This window comes from Hyperolius riggenbachi, chromosome 6, assembly GCF_040937935.1.
Source record: "Hyperolius riggenbachi isolate aHypRig1 chromosome 6, aHypRig1.pri, whole genome shotgun sequence".
NCBI classification, from domain to species: Eukaryota; Metazoa; Chordata; class Amphibia; order Anura; family Hyperoliidae; genus Hyperolius; species Hyperolius riggenbachi.
The window spans coordinates 388,593,613-388,618,592 of NC_090651.1; the positions used below are offsets into that span (position 1 = coordinate 388,593,613).

General features: G+C 52.7%; 1 protein-coding gene across 1 annotated transcript in view; it reads left to right on the top strand.

Annotated features, from left to right (window-relative positions):
• Positions 1-24,980, top strand: part of KCNN4 (potassium calcium-activated channel subfamily N member 4) — a 234,110-nt gene that overhangs the window by 192,292 nt on the left and 16,838 nt on the right. Inside the window, exons 4-5 of the mRNA XM_068242003.1 lie at positions 3,330-3,465; positions 22,597-22,707. Coding sequence (XP_068098104.1) covers positions 3,330-3,465; positions 22,597-22,707 — 247 coding nt within the window. The remainder of the gene's footprint in view (positions 1-3,329; positions 3,466-22,596; positions 22,708-24,980) is intronic.

Below are 24,980 nucleotides of genomic sequence, written 5' to 3' on the forward strand. Positions count from 1 at the left end.
ATGAGCTGACTGGTTCACTCAGCCTGTGGATCATCTTCTCCTGGGTCCTGTCTGTGTGTGAGAGGTGAGAACATGCAGGCCTTGTAGAGGAAGTGGCAGGAGAAGGTGGGGTTACTGATTAATGGCGGGAAATGAGCTGATTGGTTCACTCAGCCTGTGGATCATCTCCTCCTGGGTCCTGTGTGTGTGTGAGAGGTGAGAACATGCAGGCCTTGTAGAGGAAGTGGCAGGAGAAGGCGGGGTTACTGATTAATGGCGGGAAATGAGCTGATTGGTTCACTCAGCCTGTGGATCATCTCCTCCTGGGTCCTGTGTGTGTGTGAGAGGTGAGAACATGCAGGCCTTGTAGAGGAAGTGGCAGGAGAAGGTGGGGTTACTGATTAATGGCGGGAAATGAGCTGATTGGTTCACTCAGCCTGTGGATCATCTCCTCCTGGGTCCTGTCTGTGTGTGAGAGGTGAGAACATGCAGGCCTTGTAGAGGAAGTGGCAAGAGAAGGTGGGGTTACTGATTAATGGCGGGAAATGAGCTGATTGGTTCACTCAGCCTGTGGATCATCTCCTCCTGGGTCCTGTCTGTGTGTGAGAGGTGAGAACATGCAGGCCTTGTAGAGGAAGTGGCAGGAGAAGGTGGGGTTACTGATTAATGGCGGGAAATGAGCTGATTGGTTCACTCAGCCTGTGGATCATCTCCTCCTGGGTCCTGTCTGTGTGTGAGAGGTGAGAACATGCAGGCCTTGTAGAGGAAGTGGCAAGAGAAGGTGGGGTTACTGATTAATGGCGGGAAATGAGCTGATTGGTTCACTCAGCCTGTGGATCATCTCCTCCTGGGTCCTGTCTGTGTGTGAGAGGTGAGAACATGCAGGCCTTGTAGAGGAAGTGGCAGGAGAAGGTGGGGTTACTGATTAATGGCGGGAAATGAGCTGATTGGTTCACTCAGCCTGTGGATCATCTCCTCCTGGGTCCTGTGTGTGTGTGAGAGGTGAGAACATGCAGGCCTTGTAGAGGAAGTGGCAGGAGAAGGTGGGGTTACTGATTAATGGCGGGAAATGAGCTGACTGGTTCACTTAGCCTGTGGATCATCTTCTCCTGGGTCCTGTCTGTGTGTGAGAGGTGAGAACATGCAGGCCTTGTAGAGGAAGTGGCAGGAGAAGGTGGGGTTACTGATTAATGGCGGGAAATGAGCTGATTGGTTCACTCAGCCTGTGGATCATCTCCTCCTGGGTCCTGTGTGTGTGTGAGAGGTGAGAGCATGCAGGCCTCGTACAGGAAGTGGCAGGAAAAGGCGGGGTTACTGATTAATGGCGGGAAATGAGCTGATTGGTTCACTCAGCCTGTGGATCATCTCCTCCTGGGTCCTGTGTGTGTGTGAGAGGTGAGAACATGCAGGCCTTGTAGAGGAAGTGGCAGGAGAAGGTAGGGTTACTGATTAATGGCGGGAAATGAGCTGATTGGTTCACTCAGCCTGTGGATCATCTCCTCCTGGGTCCTGTGTGTGTGTGAGAGGTGAGAACATGCAGGCCTTGTAGAGGAAGTGGCAGGAGAAGGCGGGGTTACTGATTAATGGCGGGAAATGAGCTGATTGGTTCACTCAGCCTGTGGATCATCTCCTCCTGGGTCCTGTCTGTGTGTGAGAGGTGAGAACATGCAGGCCTTGTAGAGGAAGTGGCAGGAAAAGGCGGGGTTACTGATTAATGGCGGGAAATGAGCTGATTGGTTCACTCAGCCTGTGGATCATCTCCTCCTGGGTCCTGTCTGTGTGTGAGAGGTGAGAACATGCAGGCCTCGTACATACAGTGACCACATTTTTCTGGGTTGAACCTGGGACAAAGGGAAGGGGGGGGGGGGGGGGGGCTGGCCATGACATTGTATGCAGAGGGCCCAACCGTCCCATTTTCGTCAGTACTGTCATGATTCTGGGGGGCTCTCTCGCTATCACGGTATGAGCCCCCCAAGTCCCGGGCAGCAGTGGGCAGTGAGGGTGGAAAAAAATGATCGAGGAGCCAGCCGCGGGTAAGTAGAATGCGGGACACGTTCATCCCATTACTACCTCCCTCCCTCCCTTGGAATCTGGCCCCCCTGTGTGTCCCCCCGTTAGCAGAGTGCGGAGCGGGCTGTCATTACCTGCATCCATGTGTACCGATGTCCGGCTTCAATCTGCTTCCTGTGACGTCACAGGAAGCAGGAAACCAGATGGTGGTACGCGTCCATGGATACCGGTAAGCTGACAGCCCGCTCCGCTTAGCTGCGCACTCTGCAAGCAGGGGGGAGACACAGGGGGGGGCAGATTCCAAGGGACGGAGGGAGGTAGAATGGAAGGACAGGCATCCCGCATCCCACTTCCGCACGGCTGGCGCCTCGATCATTTTTTTCTTGCATTGGCACCCTCCTCCCCACTCTCACGGCCATCCTCACCCTCCTCCCCACCCACCCACCGCCCTGTCACTATGCTCAGGAGGGGGCCCAGGTGCAGATGGGACCTCTGCATCCCCCACCGTCCTGTCACTATGCTCGGGAGGGGGCCCAGGTGCAGATGAGACCTCTGCATCCCCCACCGTCCTGTCACTATGCTCAGGAGGGGGCCCAGGTGCAGATGGGACCTCTGCATCCCCCACCGTCCTGTCACTATGCTCGGGAGGGGGCCCAGGTGCAGATGAGACCTCTGCATCCCCCACCGTCCTGTCACTATGCTCGGGAAGGGGCCCAGGTGCAGATGAGACCTCTGCATCCCCCACCGTCCTGTCACTATGCTCAGGAGGGGGCCCAGGTGCAGATGAGACCTCTGCACCCCCCACTGATCTGTCACTATGCTCGGGAGGGGGCCCAGGTGCAGATGAGACCTCTGCACCCCCCACTGATCTGTCACTATGCTCGGGAGGGGGGCCAGGTGCAGATGAGACCTCTGCACACCCCACTGATCTGTCACTATGCTCGGGAGGGGGCCCAGGTGCAGATGAGACCTCTGCACCCCCCACTGATCTGTCACTATGCTCGGGAGGGGGCCCAGGTGCAGATGACACCCCTGCACCCCCCTGCTCCATCACTATGCTTGGTTTATACAGCTATGTCTTTGGGGTGTTTATTGTTCTGTCATTTGAAGGAACTCGGCACACATGAACTAATACAATGTTTACTCAGCAGAGGAAGTTGGTGGAATCTCTCTGGTGGGAGTTCTTCTTAAACACGATCTCACCACACATTAGTGCAGTGATTACGTTATTTATGTTAGCTGAAGTGTGTAATCAGCGGTATAATGAGAATGATCACTTATAATGTAATCAGTAATATAACACATGAATGTGGCGTAATAACCTCCCATTCTCTCCGCAGGGAAGATTTCCCCGACACCGGCAATATGACCGAGTCCTTGTGGCTGATCCCAATCACCTTCCTCACCATCGGCTACGGGGACCGGGTGCCAAACACCGTGTGTGGCAAGATGGTGTGCCTGTTCACTGGAGTGATGGTGAGACCGCGGAGAGACTGGTGTGTCCGGCGGCAGAACGCAGATCTGAATGTATATAGTTCATTATTCCGGTCTGACATATTGCTGAACAGAGGCTATGACAGCCTTAGTGGGTGCTGTGGGGCCCTGAAGCAAAGGGGCCCAGGTGATACATGTTTCACCCCCCTAAAATAGGGGCTTCGTCAGGAATAAACAGAAAAGTTCAGAAGTGCTTAAAGGGAACCAGAGACATTGGGAGGAAAGCTTTTATACATACCTGGGGCTTCCTCCAGCCCTATAAGCCTGGATCGCTCCCACGCCGCCGTCCTCAGCTTCCTCTGTCCGCCGGTACTGGGTCCTGTCATTTCCGCCAGTCGGCGGGCAGACGCGACCAATACTCCGCATCACAGGGGCTCCCTCCATATACCTACGCGTGCGGCTGCATACTGTGCAGGCGCATGCGTAAGGATAAGGAGGGAGCCCCTGTGATGCGGAAAATTGGCCGCGTCCGCCGGAAGTGACGGGACCCGGTACCGGCGATACAGGAAGCGGAGGATGGCGGCGTGGGAGCGATCCAGGGTGATGGAGTAAGCCGGAAGTGAGAGGTATATGGTGGCTGCCATATTTAATTCCTGTTAAACAATACCAGTTGCCTGGCTATCCTGCTGATCTATTTAGCCACAGTAGTGTCTGAATCATACCAGAAACAAGCATGCTGCTAATCTTGTCAGATCTGAGCACCTGATTTGCTGCATGCTTGTTCAGGGGCTATGGCTAAATGTGTTAGAGGCAAGACAGCCAGGCTTCACTTCATCCTGTGGGGCCCAAGGCAAGGTACTAGGTTTCACTTCATCCTGTGGGGCCCAAGGCAAGGCACTAGGCTTCACTTCATCCTGTGGGGCCCAAGGCAAGGTACTAGGCTTCACTTCATCCTGTGGGGCCCAAGGCAAGGTACTAGGCTTCACTTCATCCTGTGGGGCCCAAGGCAAGGTACTAGGCTTCACTTCATCCTGTGGGGCCCAAGGCAAGGTACTAGTCTTCACTTCATCCTGTGGGGCCCAAGGCAAGGTACTAGGCTTCACTTCATGCTGTGGGGCCCAAGGCAAGGTACTAGGCTTCACTTCATCCTGTGGGGCCCAAGGCAAGGTACTAGGCTTCCCTTCATCCTGTGGGGCCTAAGGCAAGGTACTAGGCTTCACTTCATCCTGTGGGGCCCAAGGCAAGGTACTAGTCTTCACTTCATTCTGTGGGGCCCAAGGCAAGGTACTAGGCTTCACTTCATCCTGTGGGGCCCAAGGCAAGGCACTAGGCTTCACTTCATCCTGTGGGGCCCAAGGCAAGGTACTAGGCTTCACTTCATCCTGTGGGGCCCAAGGCAAGGTACTAGGCTTCACTTCATCCTGTGGGGCCCAAGGCAAGGTACTAGGCTTCACTTCATCCTGTGGGGCCCAAGGCAAGGTACTAGGCTTAATTTCATCCAGTGGGGCCCAAGGCAAGGTACTAGGCTTCACTTCATCCTGTGTGGCCCAAGGCAAGGTACTAGTCTTCACTTCATCCTGTGGGGCCCAAGGCAAGGTACTAGGCTTAATTTCATCCTGTGGGGCCCAAGGCAAGGTACTAGGCTTCCCTTCATCCTGTGGGGCCCAAGGCAAGGTACTAGGCTTCACTTCATCCTGTGGGGCCCAAGGCAAGGTACTAGGCTCCACTTCATCCTGTGGGGCCTAAGGCAAGGTACTAGTCTTCACTTCATCCTGTGGGGCCCAAGGCAAGGTACTAGGCTTCACTTCATCCTGTGGGGCCCAAGGCAAGGTACTAGGCTTCATTTCATCCTGTGGGGCCCAAGGCAAGGTACTAGGCTTCACTTCATCCTGTGGGGCCTAAGGCAAGGCACTAGTCTTCACTTCATCCTGTGGGGCCCAAGGCAAGGTACTAGGCTCCACTTCATCCTGTGGGGCCTAAGGCAAGGAACTAGTCTTCACTTCATCCTGTGGGGCCCAAGGCAAGGTACTAGGCTTCACTTCATCCTGTGGGGCCCAAGGCAAGGTACTAGGCTTCATTTCATCCTGTGGGGCCCAAGGCAAGGTACTAGGCTTCACTTTATCTTGTGGGGCCCAAGGCAAGGTACTAGGCTTCATTTCATCCTGTGGGGCCCAAGGCAAGGTACTAGGCTTCATTTCATCCTGTGGGGCCCAAGGCAAGGTACTAGGCTTCACTTCATCCTGTGGGGCCCAAGGCAAGGTACTAGTCTTCACTTCATCCTGTGGGGCCCAAGGCAAGGTACTAGACTTCCCTTCATCCTGTGGGGCCTAAGGCAAGGTACTAGGCTTCACTTCATCCTGTGGGGCCCAAGGCAAGGTACTAGGCTTCACTTCATCCTGTGGGGCCCAAGGCAAGGTACTAGGCTTCACTTCATCCTGTGGGGCCCAAGGCAAGGTACTAGGCTTCACTTCATTCTGTGGGGCCCAAGGCAAGGTACTAGTCTTCACTTCATCCTGTGGGGCCCAAGGCAAGGTACTAGTCTTCACTTCATCCTGTGGGGCCCAAGGCAAGGTACTAGTCTTCACTTCATCCTGTGGGGCCCAAGGCAAGGTACTAGGCTTCACTTCATCCTGTGGGGCCTAAGGCAAGGTACTAGGCTTCACTTCATCCTGTGGGGCCCAAGGCAAGGTACTAGTCTTCACTTCATCCTGTGGGGCTTAAGGCAAGGTACTAGGCTTCACTTCATCCTGTGGGGCCTAAGGCAAGGTACTAGTCTTCATTTCATCCTGTGGGGCCCAAGGCAAGGTACTAGGCTTCACTTCATCCTGTGTGGCCCAAGGCAAGGTACTAGTCTTCCCTTCATCCTGTGGGGCCCAAGGCAAGGTACTAGGCTTCACTTCATCCTGTGGGGCCCAAGGCAAGGTACTAGGCTTCACTTCATCCTGTGGGGCCTAAGGCAAGGTACTAGTCTTCACTTCATCCTGTGGGGCCCAAGGCAAGGTACTAGGCTTCCCTTCATCCTGTGGGGCCTAAGGCAAGGTACTAGGCTTCACTTCATCCTGAGGGGCCCAAGGCAAGGTACTAGGCTTCCCTTCATCCTGTGGGGCCTAAGGCAAGGTACTAGACTTCACTTCATCCTGTGGGGCCCAAGGCAAGGCACTAGGCTTCACTTCATCCTGTGGGGCGCAAGGCAAGGTACTAGGCTTCACTTCATACTGTGGGGCCCAAGGCAAGGTACTAGTCTTCATTTCATCCTGTGGGGCCCAAGGCAAGGTACTAGGCTTCACTTCATCCTGTGGGGCCTAAGGCAAGGTACTAGGCTTAATTTCATCCTGTGGGGCCCAAGGCAAGGTACTAGTCTTCACTTCATTCTGTGGGGCCCAAGGCAAGGCACTAGGCTTCACTTCATCCTGTGGGGCCCAAGGCAAGGCACTAGGCTTCACTTCATCCTGTGGGGCCTAAGGCAAGGTACTAGGCTTCACTTCATCCTGTGGGGCCTAAGGCAAGGTACTAGGCTTCACTTCATCCTGTGGGGCCCAAGGCAAGGTACTAGGCTTCCCTTCATCCTGTGGGGCCTAAGGCAAGGTACTAGGCTTCACTTCATCCTGTGGGGCCCAAGGCAAGGTACTAGGCTTCACTTCATTCTGTGGGGCCTAAGGCAAGGTACTAGGCTTCACTTCATCCTGTGGGGCCCAAGGCAAGGTACTAGTCTTCACTTCATCCTGTGGGGCCCAAGGCAAGGTACTAGTCTTCACTTCATTCTGTGGGGCCCAAGGCAAGGCACTAGGCTTCACTTCATCCTGTGGGGCCTAAGGCAAGGCACTAGGCTTCACTTCATCCTGTGGGGCCTAAGGCAAGGCACTAGGCTTCACTTCATCCTGTGGGGCCCAAGGCAAGGTACTAGGCTTCCCTTCATCCTGTGGGGCCTAAGGCAAGGTACTAGGCTTCACTTCATTCTGTGGGGCCCAAGGCAAGGTACTAGGCTTCACTTCATCCTGTGGGGCCCAAGGCAAGGTACTAGCCTTCCCTTCATCCTGTGGGGCCTAAGGCAAGGTACTAGTCTTCATTTCATCCTGTGGGGCCTAAGGCAAGGTACTAGGCTTCATTTCATCCTGTGGGGCCCAAGGCAAGGTACTAGGCTTCACTTTATCTTGTGGGGCCCAAGGCAAGGTACTAGGCTTCACTTCATCCTGTGGGGCCCAAGGCAAGGTACTAGGCTTCCCTTCATCCTGTGGGGCCTAAGGCAAGGTACTAGGCTTCACTTCATCCTGTGGGGCCCAAGGCAAGGTACTAGTCTTCATTTCATCCTGTGGGGCCCAAGGCAAGGTACTAGGCTTCCCTTCATCCTGTGGGGCCTAAGGCAAGGTACTAGTCTTCATTTCATCCTGTGGGGCCTAAGGCAAGGTACTAGGCTTCATTTCATCCTGTGGGGCCCAAGGCAAGGTACTAGGCTTCACTTTATCTTGTGGGGCCCAAGGCAAGGTACTAGGCTTCATTTCATCCTGTGGGGCCCAAGGCAAGGTACTAGGCTTCATTTCATCCTGTGGGGCCCAAGGCAAGGTACTAGGCTTCACTTCATCCTGTGGGGCCCAAGGCAAGGTACTAGGCTTCCCTTCATCATGTGGGGCCTAAGGCAAGGTACTAGGCTTCACTTCATCCTGTGGGGCCCAAGGCAAGGTACTAGGCTTCACTTCATCCTGTGGGGCCCAAGGCAAGGTACTAGGCTTCACTTCATCCTGTGGGGCCCAAGGCAAGGTACTAGGCTTCACTGCATTCTGTGGGGCCCAAGGCAAGGTACTAGTCTTCACTTCATCCTGTGGGGCCCAAGGCAAGGTACTAGGCTTCACTTCATCCTGTGGGGCCCAAGGCAAGGTACTAGTCTTCACTTCATCCTGTGGGGCCCAAGGCAAGGTACTAGGCTTCACTTTATCTTGTGGGGCCCAAGGCAAGGTACTAGGCTTCATTTCATCCTGTGGGGCCCAAGGCAAGGTACTAGGCTTCATTTCATCCTGTGGGGCCCAAGGCAAGGTACTAGGCTTCACTTCATCCTGTGGGGCCCAAGGCAAGGTACTAGTCTTCACTTCATCCTGTGGGGCCCAGGGCAAGGTACTAGACTTCCCTTCATCCTGTGGGGCCTAAGGCAAGGTACTAGGCTTCACTTCATCCTGTGGGGCCCAAGGCAAGGTACTAGGCTTCACTTCATCCTGTGGGGCCCAAGGCAAGGTACTAGGCTTCACTTCATCCTGTGGGGCCCAAGGCAAGGTACTAGGCTTCACTTCATTCTGTGGGGCCCAAGGCAAGGTACTAGTCTTCACTTCATCCTGTGGGGCCCAAGGCAAGGTACTAGTCTTCACTTCATCCTGTGGGGCCCAAGGCAAGGTACTAGTCTTCACTTCATCCTGTGGGGCCCAAGGCAAGGTACTAGGCTTCACTTCATCCTGTGGGGCCTAAGGCAAGGTACTAGGCTTCACTTCATCCTGTGGGGCCCAAGGCAAGGTACTAGTCTTCACTTCATCCTGTGGGGCTTAAGGCAAGGTACTAGGCTTCACTTCATCCTGTGGGGCCTAAGGCAAGGTACTAGTCTTCATTTCATCCTGTGGGGCCCAAGGCAAGGTACTAGGCTTCACTTCATCCTGTGTGGCCCAAGGCAAGGTACTAGTCTTCCCTTCATCCTGTGGGGCCCAAGGCAAGGTACTAGGCTTCACTTCATCCTGTGGGGCCCAAGGAAAGGTACTAGGCTTCACTTCATCCTGTGGGGCCTAAGGCAAGGTACTAGTCTTCACTTCATCCTGTGGGGCCCAAGGCAAGGTACTAGGCTTCCCTTCATCCTGTGGGGCCTAAGGCAAGGTACTAGGCTTCACTTCATCCTGTGGGGCCCAAGGCAAGGTACTAGGCTTCCCTTCATCCTGTGGGGCCTAAGGCAAGGTACTAGACTTCACTTCATCCTGTGGGGCCCAAGGTAAGGCACTAGGCTTCACTTCATCCTGTGGGGCGCAAGGCAAGGTACTAGGCTTCACTTCATCCTGTGGGGCCCAAGGCAAGGTACTAGTCTTCATTTCATCCTGTGGGGCCCAAGGCAAGGTACTAGGCTTCACTTCATCCTGTGGGGCCTAAGGCAAGGTACTAGGCTTAATTTCATCCTGTGGGGCCCAAGGCAAGGTACTAGTCTTCACTTCATTCTGTGGGGCCCAAGGCAAGGCACTAGGCTTCACTTCATCCTGTGGGGCCCAAGGCAAGGTACTAGGCTTCACTTCATCCTGTGGGGCCCAAGGCAAGGCACTAGGCTTCACTTCATCCTGTGGGGCCTAAGGCAAGGTACTAGGCTTCACTTCATCCTGTGGGGCCCAAGGCAAGGTACTAGGCTTCCCTTCATCCTGTGGGGCCTAAGGCAAGGTACTAGGCTTCACTTCATCCTGTGGGGCCCAAGGCAAGGTACTAGGCTTCACTTTATTCTGTGGGGCCTACGGCAAGGTACTAGGCTTCACTTCATCCTGTGGGGCCCAAGGCAAGGTACTAGTCTTCACTTCATCCTGTGGGACCCAAGGCAAGGTACTAGGCTTCACTTCATTCTGTGGGGCCCAAGGCAAGGCACTAGGCTTCACTTCATCCTGTGGGGCCTAAGGCAAGGCACTAGGCTTCACTTCATCCTGTGGGGCCTAAGGCAAGGCACTAGGCTTCACTTCATCCTGTGGGGCCCAAGGCAAGGTACTAGGCTTCCCTTCATCCTGTGGGGCCTAAGGCAAGGTACTAGGCTTCACTTCATTCTGTGGGGCCCAAGGCAAGGTACTAGGCTTCACTTCATCCTGTGGGGCCCAAGGCAAGGTACTAGCCTTCCCTTCATCCTGTGGGGCCTAAGGCAAGGTACTAGGCTTCATTTCATCCTGTGGGGCCCAAGGCAAGGTACTAGGCTTCACTTTATCTTGTGGGGCCCAAGGCAAGGTACTAGGCTTCACTTCATCCTGTGGGGCCCAAGGCAAGGTACTAGGCTTCCCTTCATCCTGTGGGGCCTAAGGCAAGGTACTAGGCTTCACTTCATCCTGTGGGGCCCAAGGCAAGGTACTAGTCTTCATTTCATCCTGTGGGGCCCAAGGCAAGGTACTAGGCTTCCCTTCATCCTGTGGGGCCTAAGGCAAGGTACTAGTCTTCATTTCATCCTGTGGGGCCTAAGGCAAGGTACTAGGCTTCATTTCATCCTGTGGGGCCCAAGGCAAGGTACTAGGCTTCACTTTATCTTGTGGGGCCCAAGGCAAGGTACTAGGCTTCATTTCATCCTGTGGGGCCCAAGGCAAGGTACTAGGCTTCATTTCATCCTGTGGGGCCCAAGGCAAGGTACTAGGCTTAACTTCATCCTGTGGGGCCCAAGGCAAGGTACTAGGCTTCCCTTCATCATGTGGGGCCTAAGGCAAGGTACTAGGCTTCACTTCATCCTGTGGGGCCCAAGGCAAGGTACTAGGCTTCACTTCATCCTGTGGGGCCCAAGGCAAGGTACTAGGCTTCACTTCATCCTGTGGGGCCCAAGGCAAGGTACTAGGCTTCACTGCATTCTGTGGGGCCCAAGGCAAGGTACTAGTCTTCACTTCATCCTGTGGGGCCCAAGGCAAGGTACTAGGCTTCACTTCATCCTGTGGGGCCCAAGGCAAGGTACTAGTCTTCACTTCATCCTGTGGGGCCCAAGGCAAGGTACTAGGCTTCACTTCATCCTGTGGGGCCTAAGGCAAGGTACTAGGCTTCACTTCATCCTGTGGGGCCCAAGGCAAGGTACTAGGCTTCACTTCATCCTGTGGGGCCTAAGGCAAGGTACTAGTCTTCATTTAATCCTGTGGGGCCCAAGGCAAGGTACTAGGCTTCACTTCATCCTGTGGGGCCCAAGGCAAGGTACTAGTCTTCCCTTCATCCTGTGGGGCCCAAGGCAAGGTACTAGGCTTCACTTCATCCTGTGGGGCCCAAGGCAAGGTACTAGGCTTCACTTCATCCTGTGGGGCCTAAGGCAAGGTACTAGGCTTCACTTCATCCTGTGGGGCCCAAGGCAAGGTACTAGGCTTCCCTTCATCCTGTGGGGCCTAAGGCAAGGTACTAGGCTTCCCTTCATCCTGTGGGGCCTAAGGCAAGGTACTAGGCTTCACTTCATTCTGTGGGGCCCAAGGCAAGGTACTAGGCTTCCCTTCATCCTGTGGGGCCTAAGGCAAGGTACTAGGCTTCACTTCATCCTGTGGGGCCCAAGGCAAGGTACTAGGCTTCCCTTCATCCTGTGGGGCCTAAGGCAAGGTACTAGGCTTCACTTCATCCTGTGGGGCCCAAGGCAAGGTACTAGTCTTCATTTCATCCTGTGGGGCCCAAGGCAAGGTACTAGGCTTCACTTCATCCTGTGGGGCCCAAGGCAAGGTACTAGGCTTCACTTCATCCTGTGGGGCCCAAGGCAAGGTACTAGTCTTCACTTCATCCTGTGGGGCCTAAGGCAAGGCACTAGGCTTCACTTCATCCTGTGGGGCCCAAGGCAAGGCACTAGGCTTCACTTCATCCTGTGGGGCCTAAGGCAAGGTACTAGGCTTCACTTAATCCTGTGGGGCCCAAGGCAAGGTACTAGGCTTCCCTTCATCCTGTGGGGCCTAAGGCAAGGTACTAGGCTTCACTTCATCCTGTGGGGCCCAAGGCAAGGTACTAGGCTTCACTTCATTCTGTGGGGCCCAAGGCAAGGTACTAGTCTTCACTTCATTCTGTGGGGCCCAAGGCAAGGCACTAGGCTTCACTTCATCCTGTGGGGCCTAAGGCAAGGCACTAGGCTTCACTTCATCCTGTGGGGCCTAAGGCAAGGCACTAGGCTTCACTTCATCCTGTGGGGCCCAAGGCAAGGTACTAGGCTTCCCTTCATCCTGTGGGGCCTAAGGCAAGGTACTAGGCTTCCCTTCATCCTGTGGGGCCTAAGGCAAGGTACTAGGCTTCACTTCATTCTGTGGGGCCCAAGGCAAGGTACTAGGCTTCCCTTCATCCTGTGGGGCCTAAGGCAAGGTACTAGGCTTCACTTCATCCTGTGGGGCCCAAGGCAAGGTACTAGTCTTCATTTCATCCTGTGGGGCCCAAGGCAAGGTACTAGGCTTCACTTCATCCTGTGGGGCCCAAGGCAAGGTACTAGGCTTCACTTCATCCTGTGGGGCCCAAGGCAAGGTACTAGGCTTCCCTTCATCCTGTTGGGCCCAAGGCAAGGTACTAGGCTTCCCTTCATCCTGTGGGGCCCAAGGCAAGGTACTAGTCTTCACTTCATCCTGTGGGGCCCAAGGCAAGGTACTAGGCTTCACTTCATCCTGTGGGGCCCAAGGCAAGGTACTAGGCTTCACTTCATCCTGTGGGGCCCAAGGCAAGGTACTAGGCTTCACTTCATCCTGTGGGGCCCAAGGCAAGGTACTAGTCTTCACTTCATCCTGTGGGGCCCAAGGCAAGGTACTAGTCTTCACTTCATCCTGTGGGGCCCAAGGCAAGGTACTAGGCTTCACTTCATCCTGTGGGGCCTAAGGCAAGGTACTAGTCTTCACTTCATCCTGTGGGGCCCAAGGCAAGGTACTAGTCTTCACTTCATCCTGTGGGGCCCAAGGCAAGGTACTAGGCTTCACTTCATCCTGTGGGGCCCAAGGCAAGGTACTAGGCTTCACTTTATCTTGTGGGGCCCAAGGCAAGGTACTAGGCTTCACTTCATCCTGTGGGGCCCAAGGCAAGGTACTAGGCTTCACTTCATCCTGTGGGGCCCAAGGCAAGGTACTAGTCTTCACTTCATCCTGTGGGGCCCAAGGCAAGGTACTAGGCTTCACTTCATTCTGTAGTCTTTTTGGTAAGTTGAGATAGGAGAGCAGTCAGAGAAAGTGGCACATTTGATAAATGCTTTGGTCATTCTTCACATATCCACATGAGGCCCAGCCGGACATTTTTTACGGATGCATATGAAAATGGCGCCTGCGAATAATGGCGCACGGTGATGCCGCTAATCCATCTTCCGCTTATTGTTATTTAACGTTAACAATTAATCATTACTTACCGTTAAGAAATCGTCTCCTTAAACATGTTCAATAACTTTTTAATTGATATTAATAACTCTAACGCTCTTGATAATAGTCTTCATTAGGGCTGCTTACACACAGGGACGTTACAGGCGCACGTTAGTGCAGCCTGTAACGCTCCCACAACGCACAGCAATGTAACACAAGTGGGCTGTTCACACTGCCCACGTTGCGTTACATGTAACGCTGCACGTTATCCCGAAAGTGCAGCATGCTACGGCGTTACAGCGGCTAAGCCGCGTTAGACTGTTTGCACATGCTCAGTCAGGTTGGGGAGGAGCGGAGAGCGGCCAGGCACATGGCTAATTAATATTCACTGCCCGTTGTGACGTGTGCAGTGTTTACTTCCTGGTGCGGCCGCTCTGTGCGGCGATTGGCCGGTGGGACCACGTGATACCGCATGCGTCCAAGAGTACGCATTACGGCATCACGGACGCCAGAGTGAGCTGCACAATGCGGCTCACTCTGACGTCCACATCGAAGAGCACCAGGCCTTGCGTTAGGTGCACGTTATGTGACCTTAACGTAGCACCTAATGCAACGTCTTGGTGTGCAAGTAGCCTTAAAGTTATTATTTTTAACTGGATTAATTGCTATTTTTTATTTTCAAATCATTGATATTTACATATAAACACTTCCCAGTATAATACATTTTAGTTATATTTACAATGTAATGCAGTGCGCAGTCCGATCCTGCACAAAGTGTATTATAGTTAGTAAACGTTAAGAGTACTGTACTTTAAAGGTACAAATGAGCTATCGTTAATAATATGATTTTTTTTTAAACTCCAATCCTGCACAGTCACAGCGTATTAATGTTAGTTAACGATCACAGTACTGAACATTACTTGAAAAAAGTTGATAACATTAATAACGCTAATATTGTTGTGGTTTAAATCCTCGATCTGCAACATCTTTAGAATTTTTGACAGTGTTACATTTAATCCATTCACCGCTTTGCAGTTAAATAACGTCTGCAGTTTGGCTTATGTAGGGCGCTATTGATAAATAACGTTAGTGTGTGCCACTATTGCTAAATAACGTTAGTGTGTGCAATATCCTCTGCTGTTTGGTATATGTATTAATAAGTAACGTCACTGTGTTACATTAAGGGCCCGTTTCCACTAGTGCGGTGCGAATCACCGGGATTCCACCGCTGACGAAAACGCACGCGGATGCGATTCCGCGTGCGTTTTTTGCCGCGATTTCGCGTGCGAATTCGCATAGGCAGGGTCTATGCGAATTTAACCATGTCACTGCCTGGTCCAATTTGCATTACTTTGCATGCGAATTCGCACGCGAAATCGCGGCAAAAAACGCACGCGCGTTTTCCCTATTAAATACATGGGCTGCGATTCGCCTGCATTCCTCACGCAGGCGAATTCTGCAGGCCCTACTGTGCAGAAAAATCCTGCACAGAAAAACGCACGGAAAGAATGACAAGTGGAAACAGTCCCATCCACTTTCATTGCCTATGCGAATTCGCCCTAGTGGAAACGGGCCCTTAATCCATTCACCGTTTTGCAGTTCAATAACGTCTGCAGTTTGGCTTATGTAGGGAGCTATTGATAAATAACGTTAGTGTGTGCCACTATTGATAAATAACGTTAGTGTGTGCCACTATTGATAAATAACGTTAGTGTGTGCCACTATTGATAAATAACGTTAGTGTGTGCCACTATTGATAAATAACGTTAGTGTGTGCCACTATTGATAAATAACGTTAGTGTGTGCCGTTTTTCTTCTTTTTTCCCTGTGCGCCATTATTATGCAGCACTAACGATAAATAGCGATAAGCGTATCTTTTTAATGCAGCGCCATTTGTATGCATAGGCGCTGTGCGCCATTATTCACTGATCTGTTTTTTACTGCATTATGTGGCAACGCCAAGCCTGCAGGATCAGCGCAAAGAGCACCAGAAAGCCAGGAGAACCTTGTCCATGTACACAGCTCTGGTGGGGGAGTCTGGGCTCCGGGGCCACCCCATTCATTAGTGATAACGGGAATACCCCGATCCAGTCTCTCCTGATCTTCAAGAGGGCTGTATTCTTTATTGCGTGTATGTACAGTATTTTAGCAAATCTTGAATACATTTAGATAAATCTTATCTTAATAAGAAATAAACCCTGCATGTTCCTGAAGACAGTTACTTTGCAGCTGGACTTTATGAATTAGAACTGCCCATACACACTATGCAGGTTATGTTATGGCCCATACTCACGGGCTACATTTGTGGCCTGTCGCCAGCACACGTGAGCGTGTGGGCGACAGGCCGGCGACAGATCCTCGCCAGGTCCCTCCGCATACACACGCGGAAGAGGGACCAGCGGCGAGACGGAAGCTGTCGCCGACGTTCCTCCCCCTCGCTGGAAGCGCCGTAGATTTTCAATTATGTTGCCGTCGCTAGTCCGCATACTCACGCGGACTAGCGACAGTGGCAGCGGAGATGCGGCGGAAACTGTCACCAGGCGATTGACCGCACCAATCGCCTGGCGACAGCAGTGACGAGCGATGGTTCGGGGTGCGCGCCCGTGCAACACCTCATACTCACGGGCGGCCTGTCGCCGCAACACGCGCGTGCCGCGTGTTGCGGCGACAATTGTAGCCCGTGAGTATGGGCCATTACAATGTAATTGCAACACAAGGGTGCTGAAAAGTCACCCCGTGCTCTGGATGTGCGGTGCGACTATACAGTGACGGACAGTGAAGCATACAGTACAATAAAAGAAGGCTTCACTGTCGCTGTAAACACATTACCCAGTTGAAGCACAGCTTGCTTTGCATTGCTGCATCAGAACCCGCTGCACTCCATGTGAAAGTCCCATAGCACTAACATTGCATGGTGTTGGGATGTGATAATATTGTCAAAACAGTTTAAAGTGGACCTGAACTCTTGTCAGGACAGAGAAAAAAAACGTAGAGAAATGCACCCTGTATGTATTTAGAGAGTTTAGACTGTCTAATTCCCCCTCATCTGTGACTGAGCACAAACTGTAATTTCATCCCTCAGCTGTCAGCTCAGGAATCTCTTCTGCCCCAGCAGAGCAGCTAATTTGAAAACACATGATGTTAACGCTATGCCTGCTTCCATGCAAGCAGGAAGTAGACATACTGCAGATTTATTGCAGGAGTTCTGCAAGCTGTAACAAAGAATAAAACATACTTGGGCTTCTATAAACATGAACTCCCCAGTATGCCTAAATCAATCCTCCACTTCGTTAAATCCCCAATCCCTCTTAAAAAGGGCATATCCTTATGCTAAGGGGAATTACTCAGATCTTCTGAACCAAGACTTCTAAAATATGTGGCCAATTGGTCCCACGAACTTAAAATTACCATTTCATTGGACCAAATCCAGCTTGCCTCGTCTATGTTACACAAATACTCGAGATGCGTAACCCATTGGGAGACTTTTCAAAAAATTCTGTTACACTGGTACACTACACCTTCACGTCTGTCAAAATTCAAAAAAGACGCTTCCCCTGGTTGTTGGAGAAATTGCGGCTCCCTAGAATCATTGCCTCACATAATCTGGTTTTGCAGACCCATTAATATGCTCTGGAAAGAGATTAGCCAATACATCGCATCTCATATCTGGGCACCCTTTAAAATGACTCCCCAATTGAGTACTGAGTCCTTGCAGTGTTTATGACGGGTTGTGCGCCCCCTGCTGGCTCTCCTCTCACATAGCTCTGACGGTGGTCAGTATAAGTACTGAGGCCTTGCAGTGTGTTTATGACGGGCTGTGCGCCCTCTGCTGGCTCTCCTCTCACATAGCTCTGACGGTGGTCAGTATAAGTACTGAGGCCCTGCAGTGTGTTTATGACGGGCTGTGCGCCCTCTGCTGGCTCTCCTCTCACATAGCTCTGACGTTGGTCAGTATAAGTACTGAAGCCCTGCAGTGTGTTTATGACGGGCTGTGCGCCCTCTGCTGGCTCTCCTCTCACATAGCTCTGACGTTGGTCAGTATAGGTACTGAGGCCCTGCAGAGTGTTTATGGCGGGCTGTGCGCCCTCTGGTGGCTCTCCTCTCACATAGCTCTGACGTTGGTCAGTATAAGTACTGAGGCCTTGCAGTGTGTTTATGACGGGCTGTGCGCCCTCTGCTGGCTCTCCTCTCACATAGCGCTGACGTTGGTCAGTATAAGTACTGAGGCCCTGCAGTGTGTTTATGACGGGCTGTGCGCCCTCTGCTGGCTCTCCTCTCACATAGCTCTGATGTTGGTCAGTATAAGTACTGAAGCCCCGCAGTGTGTTTATGACGGGCTGTGCGCCCTCTGCTGGCTCTCCTCTCACATAGCTCTGACGTTGGTCAGTATAAGTACTGAGGCCCTGCAGTGGTTTATGACGGGCTGTGCGCCCTCTGCTGGCTCTCCTCTCACATAGCTCTGACGTTGGTCAGTATAAGTACTGAGGCCCTGCAGTGTGTTTATGACGGGCTGTGCGCCCTCTGCTGGCTCTCCTCTCACATAGCGCTGACGTTGGTCAGTATAAGTACTGAGGCCCTGCAGTGTGTTTATGACGGGCTGTGCGCCCTCTGCTGGCTCTTCTCTCACATAGCTCTGACGGTGGTCAGTATAAGTACTGAGGCCCTGCAGTGTGTTTATGACGGGCTGTGCGCCCTCTGCTGGCTCTCCTCTCACATAGCGCTGACGTTGGTCAGTATAAGTACTGAGGCCCTGCAGTGTGTTTATGACGGGCTGTGCGCCCTCTGCTGGCTCTCCTCTCACATAGCTCTGACGTTGGTCAGTATAAGTACTGAGGCCTTGCAGTGTGTTTATGACGGGCTGTGCGCCCTCTGCTGGCTCTCCTCTCACATAGCTCTGATGTTGGTCAGTATAAGTACTGAGGCCCTGCAGTGTGTTTATGACGGGCTGTGCGCCCTCTGCTGGCTCTCCTCTCACATAGCTCTGATGTTGGTCAGTATAAGTACTGAGGCCCTGCAGTGGTTTATGACGGGCTGTGCGCCCTCTGCTGGCTCTCCTCTCACATAGCTCTGACGTTGGTCAGTATAAGTACTGAGGCCTTGCAGTGTGTTTATGAGGGGTTGTGCGCCCTCTGCTGGCTCTCCTCTCACATAGCGCTGACGTTGGTCAGTATAAGTACTGAGGCCCTGCAGTGTGTTTATGACGGGCTGTGCGCCCTCTGCTGGCTCTCCTCTCACATAGCTCTGATGTTGGTCAGTATAAGTACTGACGCCCTGCAGTGTGTTTATGACGGGCTGTGCGCCCTCTGCTGGCTCTCCTCTCACATAGCTCTGACGTTGGTCAGTATAAGTACTGAGGCCCTGCAGTGTGTTTATGACGGGCTGTGCGCCCTCTGCTGGCTCTCCTCTCACATAGCTCTGACGTTGGTCAGTATAAGTACTGAGGCCCTGCAGTGTGTTTATGACGGGCTGTGCGCCCTCTGCTGGCTCTCCTCTCACATAGCTCTGATGTTGGTCAGTATAAGTACTGAGGCCCTGCAGTGTGTTTATGACGGGCTGTGCGCCCTCTGCTGGCTCTTCTCTCACATAGCTCTGACGTTGGTCAGTATAAGTACTGAGGCCTTGCAGTGTGTTTATGACGGGCTGTGCGCCCTCTGCTGGCTCTCCTCTCACATAGCTCTGATGTTGGTCAGTATAAGTACTGAAGCCCCGCAGTGTGTTTATGACGGGCTGTGCGCCCTCTGCTGGCTCTCCTCTCACATAGCTCTGACGGTGGTCAGTATAAGTACTGAGGCCCTGCAGTGTGTTTATGACGGGTTGTGCGCCCTCTGCTGGCTCTCCTCTCACATAGCTCTGACGTTGGTCAGTATAAGTACTGAGGCCTTGCAGTGTGTTTATGACGGGCTGTGCGCCCTCTGCTGGCTCTCCTCTCACATAGCTCTGACGGTGGTCAGTATAAGTACTGAGGCCCTGCAGTGTGTTTATGACGGGCTGTGCGCCCTCTGCTGGCTCTCCTCTCACATAGCTCTGACGTTGGTCAGTATAAGTACTGAAGCCCTGCAGTGTGTTTATGACGGGCTGTGCGCCCTCTGCTGGCTCTCCTCTCACATAGCTCTGACGGTGGTCAGTATAAGTACTGAGGCCCTGCAGTGTGTTTATGACGGGCTGTGCGCCCTCTGCTGGCTCTCCTCTCACATAGCTCTGACGTTGGTCAGTATAAGTACTGAGGCCCTGCAGTGTGTTTATGACGGGCTGTGCGCCCTCTGCTGGCTCTCCTCTCACATAGCGCTGACGTTGGTCAGTATAAGTACTGAGGCCCTGCAGTGTGTTTATGACGGGCTGTGCGCCCTCTGCTGGCTCTTCTCTCACATAGCTCTGACGGTGGTCAGTATAAGTACTGAGGCCCTGCAGTGTGTTTATGACGGGCTGTGCGCCCTCTGCTGGCTCTCCTCTCACATAGCTCTGATGTTGGTCAGTATAAGTACTGAGGCCCTGCAGTGTGTTTATGACGGGCTGTGCGCCCTCTGCTGGCTCTCCTCTCACATAGCTCTGACGTTGGTCAGTATAAGTACTGAGGCCCTGCAGTGTGTTTATGACGGGCTGTGCGCCCTCTGCTGGCTCTCCTCTCACATAGCTCTGACGTTGGTCAGTATAAGTACTGAGGCCTTGCAGTGTGTTTATGACGGGCTGTGCGCCCTCTGCTGGCTCTCCTCTCACATCGTTCTGACGTTGGTCAGTATAAGTACTGAGGCCCTGCAGTGGTTTATGACGGGCTGTGCGCCCTCTGCTGGCTCTCCTCTCACATCGTTCTGACGTTGGTCAGTATAAGTACTGAGGCCCTGCAGTGTTTATGACGGGCTGTGCGCCCTCTGCTGGCTCTCCTCTCACATAGCTCTGACGTTGGTCAGTATAAGTACTGAGGCCCTGCAGTGTTTATGACGGGCTGTGCGCCCTCTGCTGGCTCTCCTCTCACATAGCTCTGACGTTGGTCAGTATAAGTACTGAGGCCCTGCAGTGGTTTATGACGGGCTGTGCGCCCTCTGCTGGCTCTCCTCTCACATAGCTCTGACGTTGGTCAGTATAAGTACTGAGGCCCTGCAGTGTGTTTATGACGGGCTGTGCGCCCTCTGCTGGCTCTCCTCTCACATAGCTCTGACGTTGGTCAGTATAAGTACTGAGGCCTTGCAGTGTGTTTATGACGGGCTGTGCGCCCTCTGCTGGCTCTCCTCTCACATAGCTCTGACGTTGGTCAGTATAAGTACTGAGGCCCTGCAGTGTGTTTATGACGGGCTGTGCGCCCTCTGCTGGCTCTCCTCTCACATAGCTCTGACGTTGGTCAGTATAAGTACTGAGGCCTTGCAGTGTGTTTATGACGGGCTGTGCGCCCTCTGCTGGCTCTCCTCTCACATAGCTCTGACGTTGGTCAGTATAAGTACTGAGGCCTTGCAGTGTGTTTATGACGGGCTGTGCGCCCCCTGCTGGCTCTCCTCTCACATAGCACTGAAGACTAGCCATGCTCTCACGAGTAAATCCGAGTGCCTAAGCACTCACATTCGTGATTCAAATGAGCATTAATTACCGCAGGTGTGGAGCGGGGACATACAGGGTTATTGACATAAGCCTGCGCCCCCCTGCGCTCCAAATCCATACCTCCCAACTTTTTGAGATGAGAAAGAGGGACACTTAAGCCACGCCCATGCCACGCCCCTAATCACACCCCGACACACCCCTAGTTATGGACACCATAAAGACTTCATAAGAAAAATAAGTTGTTTTATAATTCAAACCACACTGGTCCTTTCTATCCTGGTTCATGTTCCTTCATATTAACATTTTTAAATCAGTAATATATCAATTTAAAGGATGGGAATAAAGTTTAGAGTCAATCAAACACTTTTTTTAAATATAGAAATATATATATTTACATAGAAAGAGAGACAAAGTCCTGAAAGGGACAAATGAGGAGGAAAGAGGGACAGGGGCTCCCAAAAGAGGGACAGTTGGGAGCTATGCAGATAGTTTTATGCACACGCGTCCTACTGATGGCGTTGCCAGCCTCGCTGCGCGCACTGCAGACACTACCTCCTTCACGCCGGAAGGAGGAAGCTCCCGCAGCGAGGCTGGCAACGCTCCGATTTACTGGTGAGAGCATGGCTACTGAAGACGTTTGAGGTTTTAGGATTGGATTTCCTAGAGGTTGGAGTGAGTCAGCAGCCCTCAGCCCTGCAGGCAGCTCTGCCAGTGACTCACGGAGGGTAATCCAGACACTTAGGAGTGTCCCGGGCACTGACTTGATTTCCGGAATGATGCACAGGAATGTTACGCAGAACAATAAATAGACTAAATACACTTCTATACGGTTCCCACCCAGGGATGGCATGTATTGGAAGAATTACAAATGTACAAACTGCTCTTGTGAAATACTCAAAACCCTCGTTCAGCCTCTGATGCACACGCTGCACATTTCTGTCACTCAACAAACCGCACGTTTGTACTTGCAGTACGGCTAGCTTCACCGCGGCGCATTGCCTTGCACATTCTGTAAGGACAGGGGTCACATGGGGAGGAGCCTAGTCCAGCCTGGTAAGGACAGGGATCACATGGGGAGGGGCCTAGTCTGGCCAGATAAGGACAGGGATCACATGGGGAGGGGCCTAGTCCGGCCTGGTAAGGACAGGGATCACATGGGGAGGGGCCTAGTCTGGCCAGGTAAGGACAGGGATCACATGGGGAGGGGCCTAGTCCGGCCTGGTAAGGACAGAGATCACATAAGGAGGGGCCTCGTCTGGCCTGGTAAGGGCAGGGATCATATGGGGAGGGGCCTAGCTGGCCTGGTAAGGACAGGGATCACATAGGGAGGGGCCTCGACTGGCCTGGCCTGGCCATTGCAGCTCATTGGTCGACCATCTCTGTACTCATTTACATGCATTCTCAGTCTCCATGACTGGTTGTTCTTGTGTGGGGCAGGGCATCAACACTGTAGGCTCCTCCTCCCCTATGGTGCACTTTTCTGACATCTGTTGTGTTGCAGGGCGTCGGATGCATGGCTCTTATCGTCGCTGTTGCAGCTCATTGGTCGACCATCTCTGTACTCATTTACATGCATTCTCCATGATTGGCTGTTCTGGTGTGGGGCGGGACTTCAGCACTGTAGGCCCCTCCTCCCCTATGGCACACTTTTCTGACATCTGTTGTGTTGCAGGGCGTCGGATGCACAGCTCTGATCGTCGCGGTTGCAGCTCAGAAGCTGGAGTTCAACAAGGCCGAGAAGCACGTCCACAACTTCATGATGGACATCCGCTACACAAAGAAGGTAAGCCGTCCCTCATCGGGGCTAACATTCTATAAATGTGGTGTCAAAAACTCACAGAAAGACTCACAAGTTATTATGAAAAATGTATGCGGCTATATACAGAATGTATACCGGTAATTAATCCCCATTCCATTCTTCAGTCAGCAGTTTTCTAAGTTACCTAAAAATCCCTATTTTCTTCCCTCCGGTTTGCAGATAAGGTTACCCTTGCCTGCCAACCCCTTTCTGTCACTTCTCCCTGCTCTTACAGCTGGCTCTCTGAGATTACAGGCACCCTCTTTCTGCCACTTCTCCCTGCTCTTACAGCTGGCTCTCTGAGATCAGATTACAGGCACCCTCTTTCTGTCACTTCTCCCTGCTCTTACAGCTGGCTCTCTGAGATCAGATTACAGGCATCCCCTTTCTGTCACTTCTCCCTGCTCTTACAGCTGGCTCTCTGAGATCAGATTACAGGCATCCTCTTTCTGTCACTTCTCCCTGCTCTGACAGCTGGCTCTCTGAGATCAGATTACAGGCACCCTCTTTCTGTCACTTCTCCCTGCTCTTACAGCTGGCTCTCTGAGATCAGATTACAGGCGTCCCCTTTCTGTCACTTCTCCCTGCTCTTACAGCTGGCTCTCTGAGATCAGATTACAGGCATCCCCTTTCTGTCACTTCTCCCTGCTCTTACAGCTGGCTCTCTGAGATCAGATCACAGGCGTCCCCTTTCTGTCACTTCTCCCTGCTCTTACAGCTGGCTCTCTGAGATCAGATTACAGGCACCCTCTTTCTGTCACTTCTCCCTGCTCTTACAGCTGGCTCTCTGAGATCAGATTACAGGCACCCTCTTTCTGTCACTTCTCCCTGCTCTTACAGCTGGCTCTCTGAGATCAGATTACAGGCATCCCCTTTCTGTCACTTCTCCCTGCTCTTACAGCTGGCTCTCTGAGATCAGATTACAGGCATCCCCTTTCTGTCACTTCTCCCTGCTCTTACGGCTGGCTCTCTGAGATCAGATTACAGGCATCCCCTTTCTGTCACTTCTCCCTGCTCTTACGGCTGGCTCTCTGAGATCAGATCACAGGCATCCCCTTTCTGTCACTTCTCCCTGCTCTTACGGCTGGCTCTCTGAGATCAGATCACAGGCATCCCCTTTCTGTCACTTCTCCCTGCTCTTACGGCTGGCTCTCTGAGATCAGATTACAGGCATCCCCTTTCTGTCACTTCTCCCTGCTCTTACGGCTGGCTCTCTGAGATCAGATCACAGGCATCCCCTTTCTGTCACTTCTCCCTGCTCTTACGGCTGGCTCTCTGAGATCAGATCACAGGCATCCCCTTTCTGTCACTTCTCCCTGCTCTTACGGCTGGCTCTCTGAGATCAGATTACAGGCATCCCCTTTCTGTCACTTCTCCCTGCTCTTACAGCTGGCTCTCTGAGATCAGATTACAGGCATCCCCTTTCTGTCACTTCTCCCTGCTCTTACAGCTGGCTCTCTGAGATTACAGGCATCCCCTTTCTGTCACTTCTCCCTGCTCTTACAGCTGGCTCTCTGAGATCAGATTACAGGCGTCCCCTTTCTGTCACTTCTCCCTGCTCTTACAGCTGGCTCTCTGAGATCAGATTACAGGCGTCCCCTTTCTGTCACTTCTCCCTGCTCTTACAGCTGGCTCTCTGAGATCAGATCACAGGCATCCCCTTTCTGTCACTTCTCCCTGCTCTTACAGCTGGCTCTCTGAGATCAGATCACAGGCGTCCCCTTTCTGTCACTTCTCCCTGCTCTTACAGCTGGCTCTCTGAGATTACAGGCATCCCCTTTCTGTCACTTCTCCCTGCTCTTACAGCTGGCTCTCTGAGATCAGATTACAGGCGTCCCCTTTCTGTCACTTCTCCCTGCTCTTACAGCTGGCTCTCTGAGATCAGATTACAGGCATCCTCTTTCTGCCACTTCTCCCTGCTCTTACAGCTGGCTCTCTGAGATCAGATCACAGGCGTCCCCTTTCTGTCACTTCTCCCTGCTCTTACAGCTGGCTCTCTGAGATCAGATTACAGGTACCCTCTTTCTGCCAGTTCTCCCTGCTCTTACAGCTGGCTCTCTGAGATCAGATTACAGGCATCCTCTTTCTGTCACTTCTCCCTGCTCTGACAGCTGGCTCTCTGAGATCAGATTACAGGCACCCTCTTTCTGTCACTTCTCCCTGCTTTTACAGCTGGCTCTCTGAGATCAGATTACAGGCATCCTCTTTCTGTCACTTCTCCCTGCTCTTACAGCTGGCTCTCTGAGATCAGATTACAG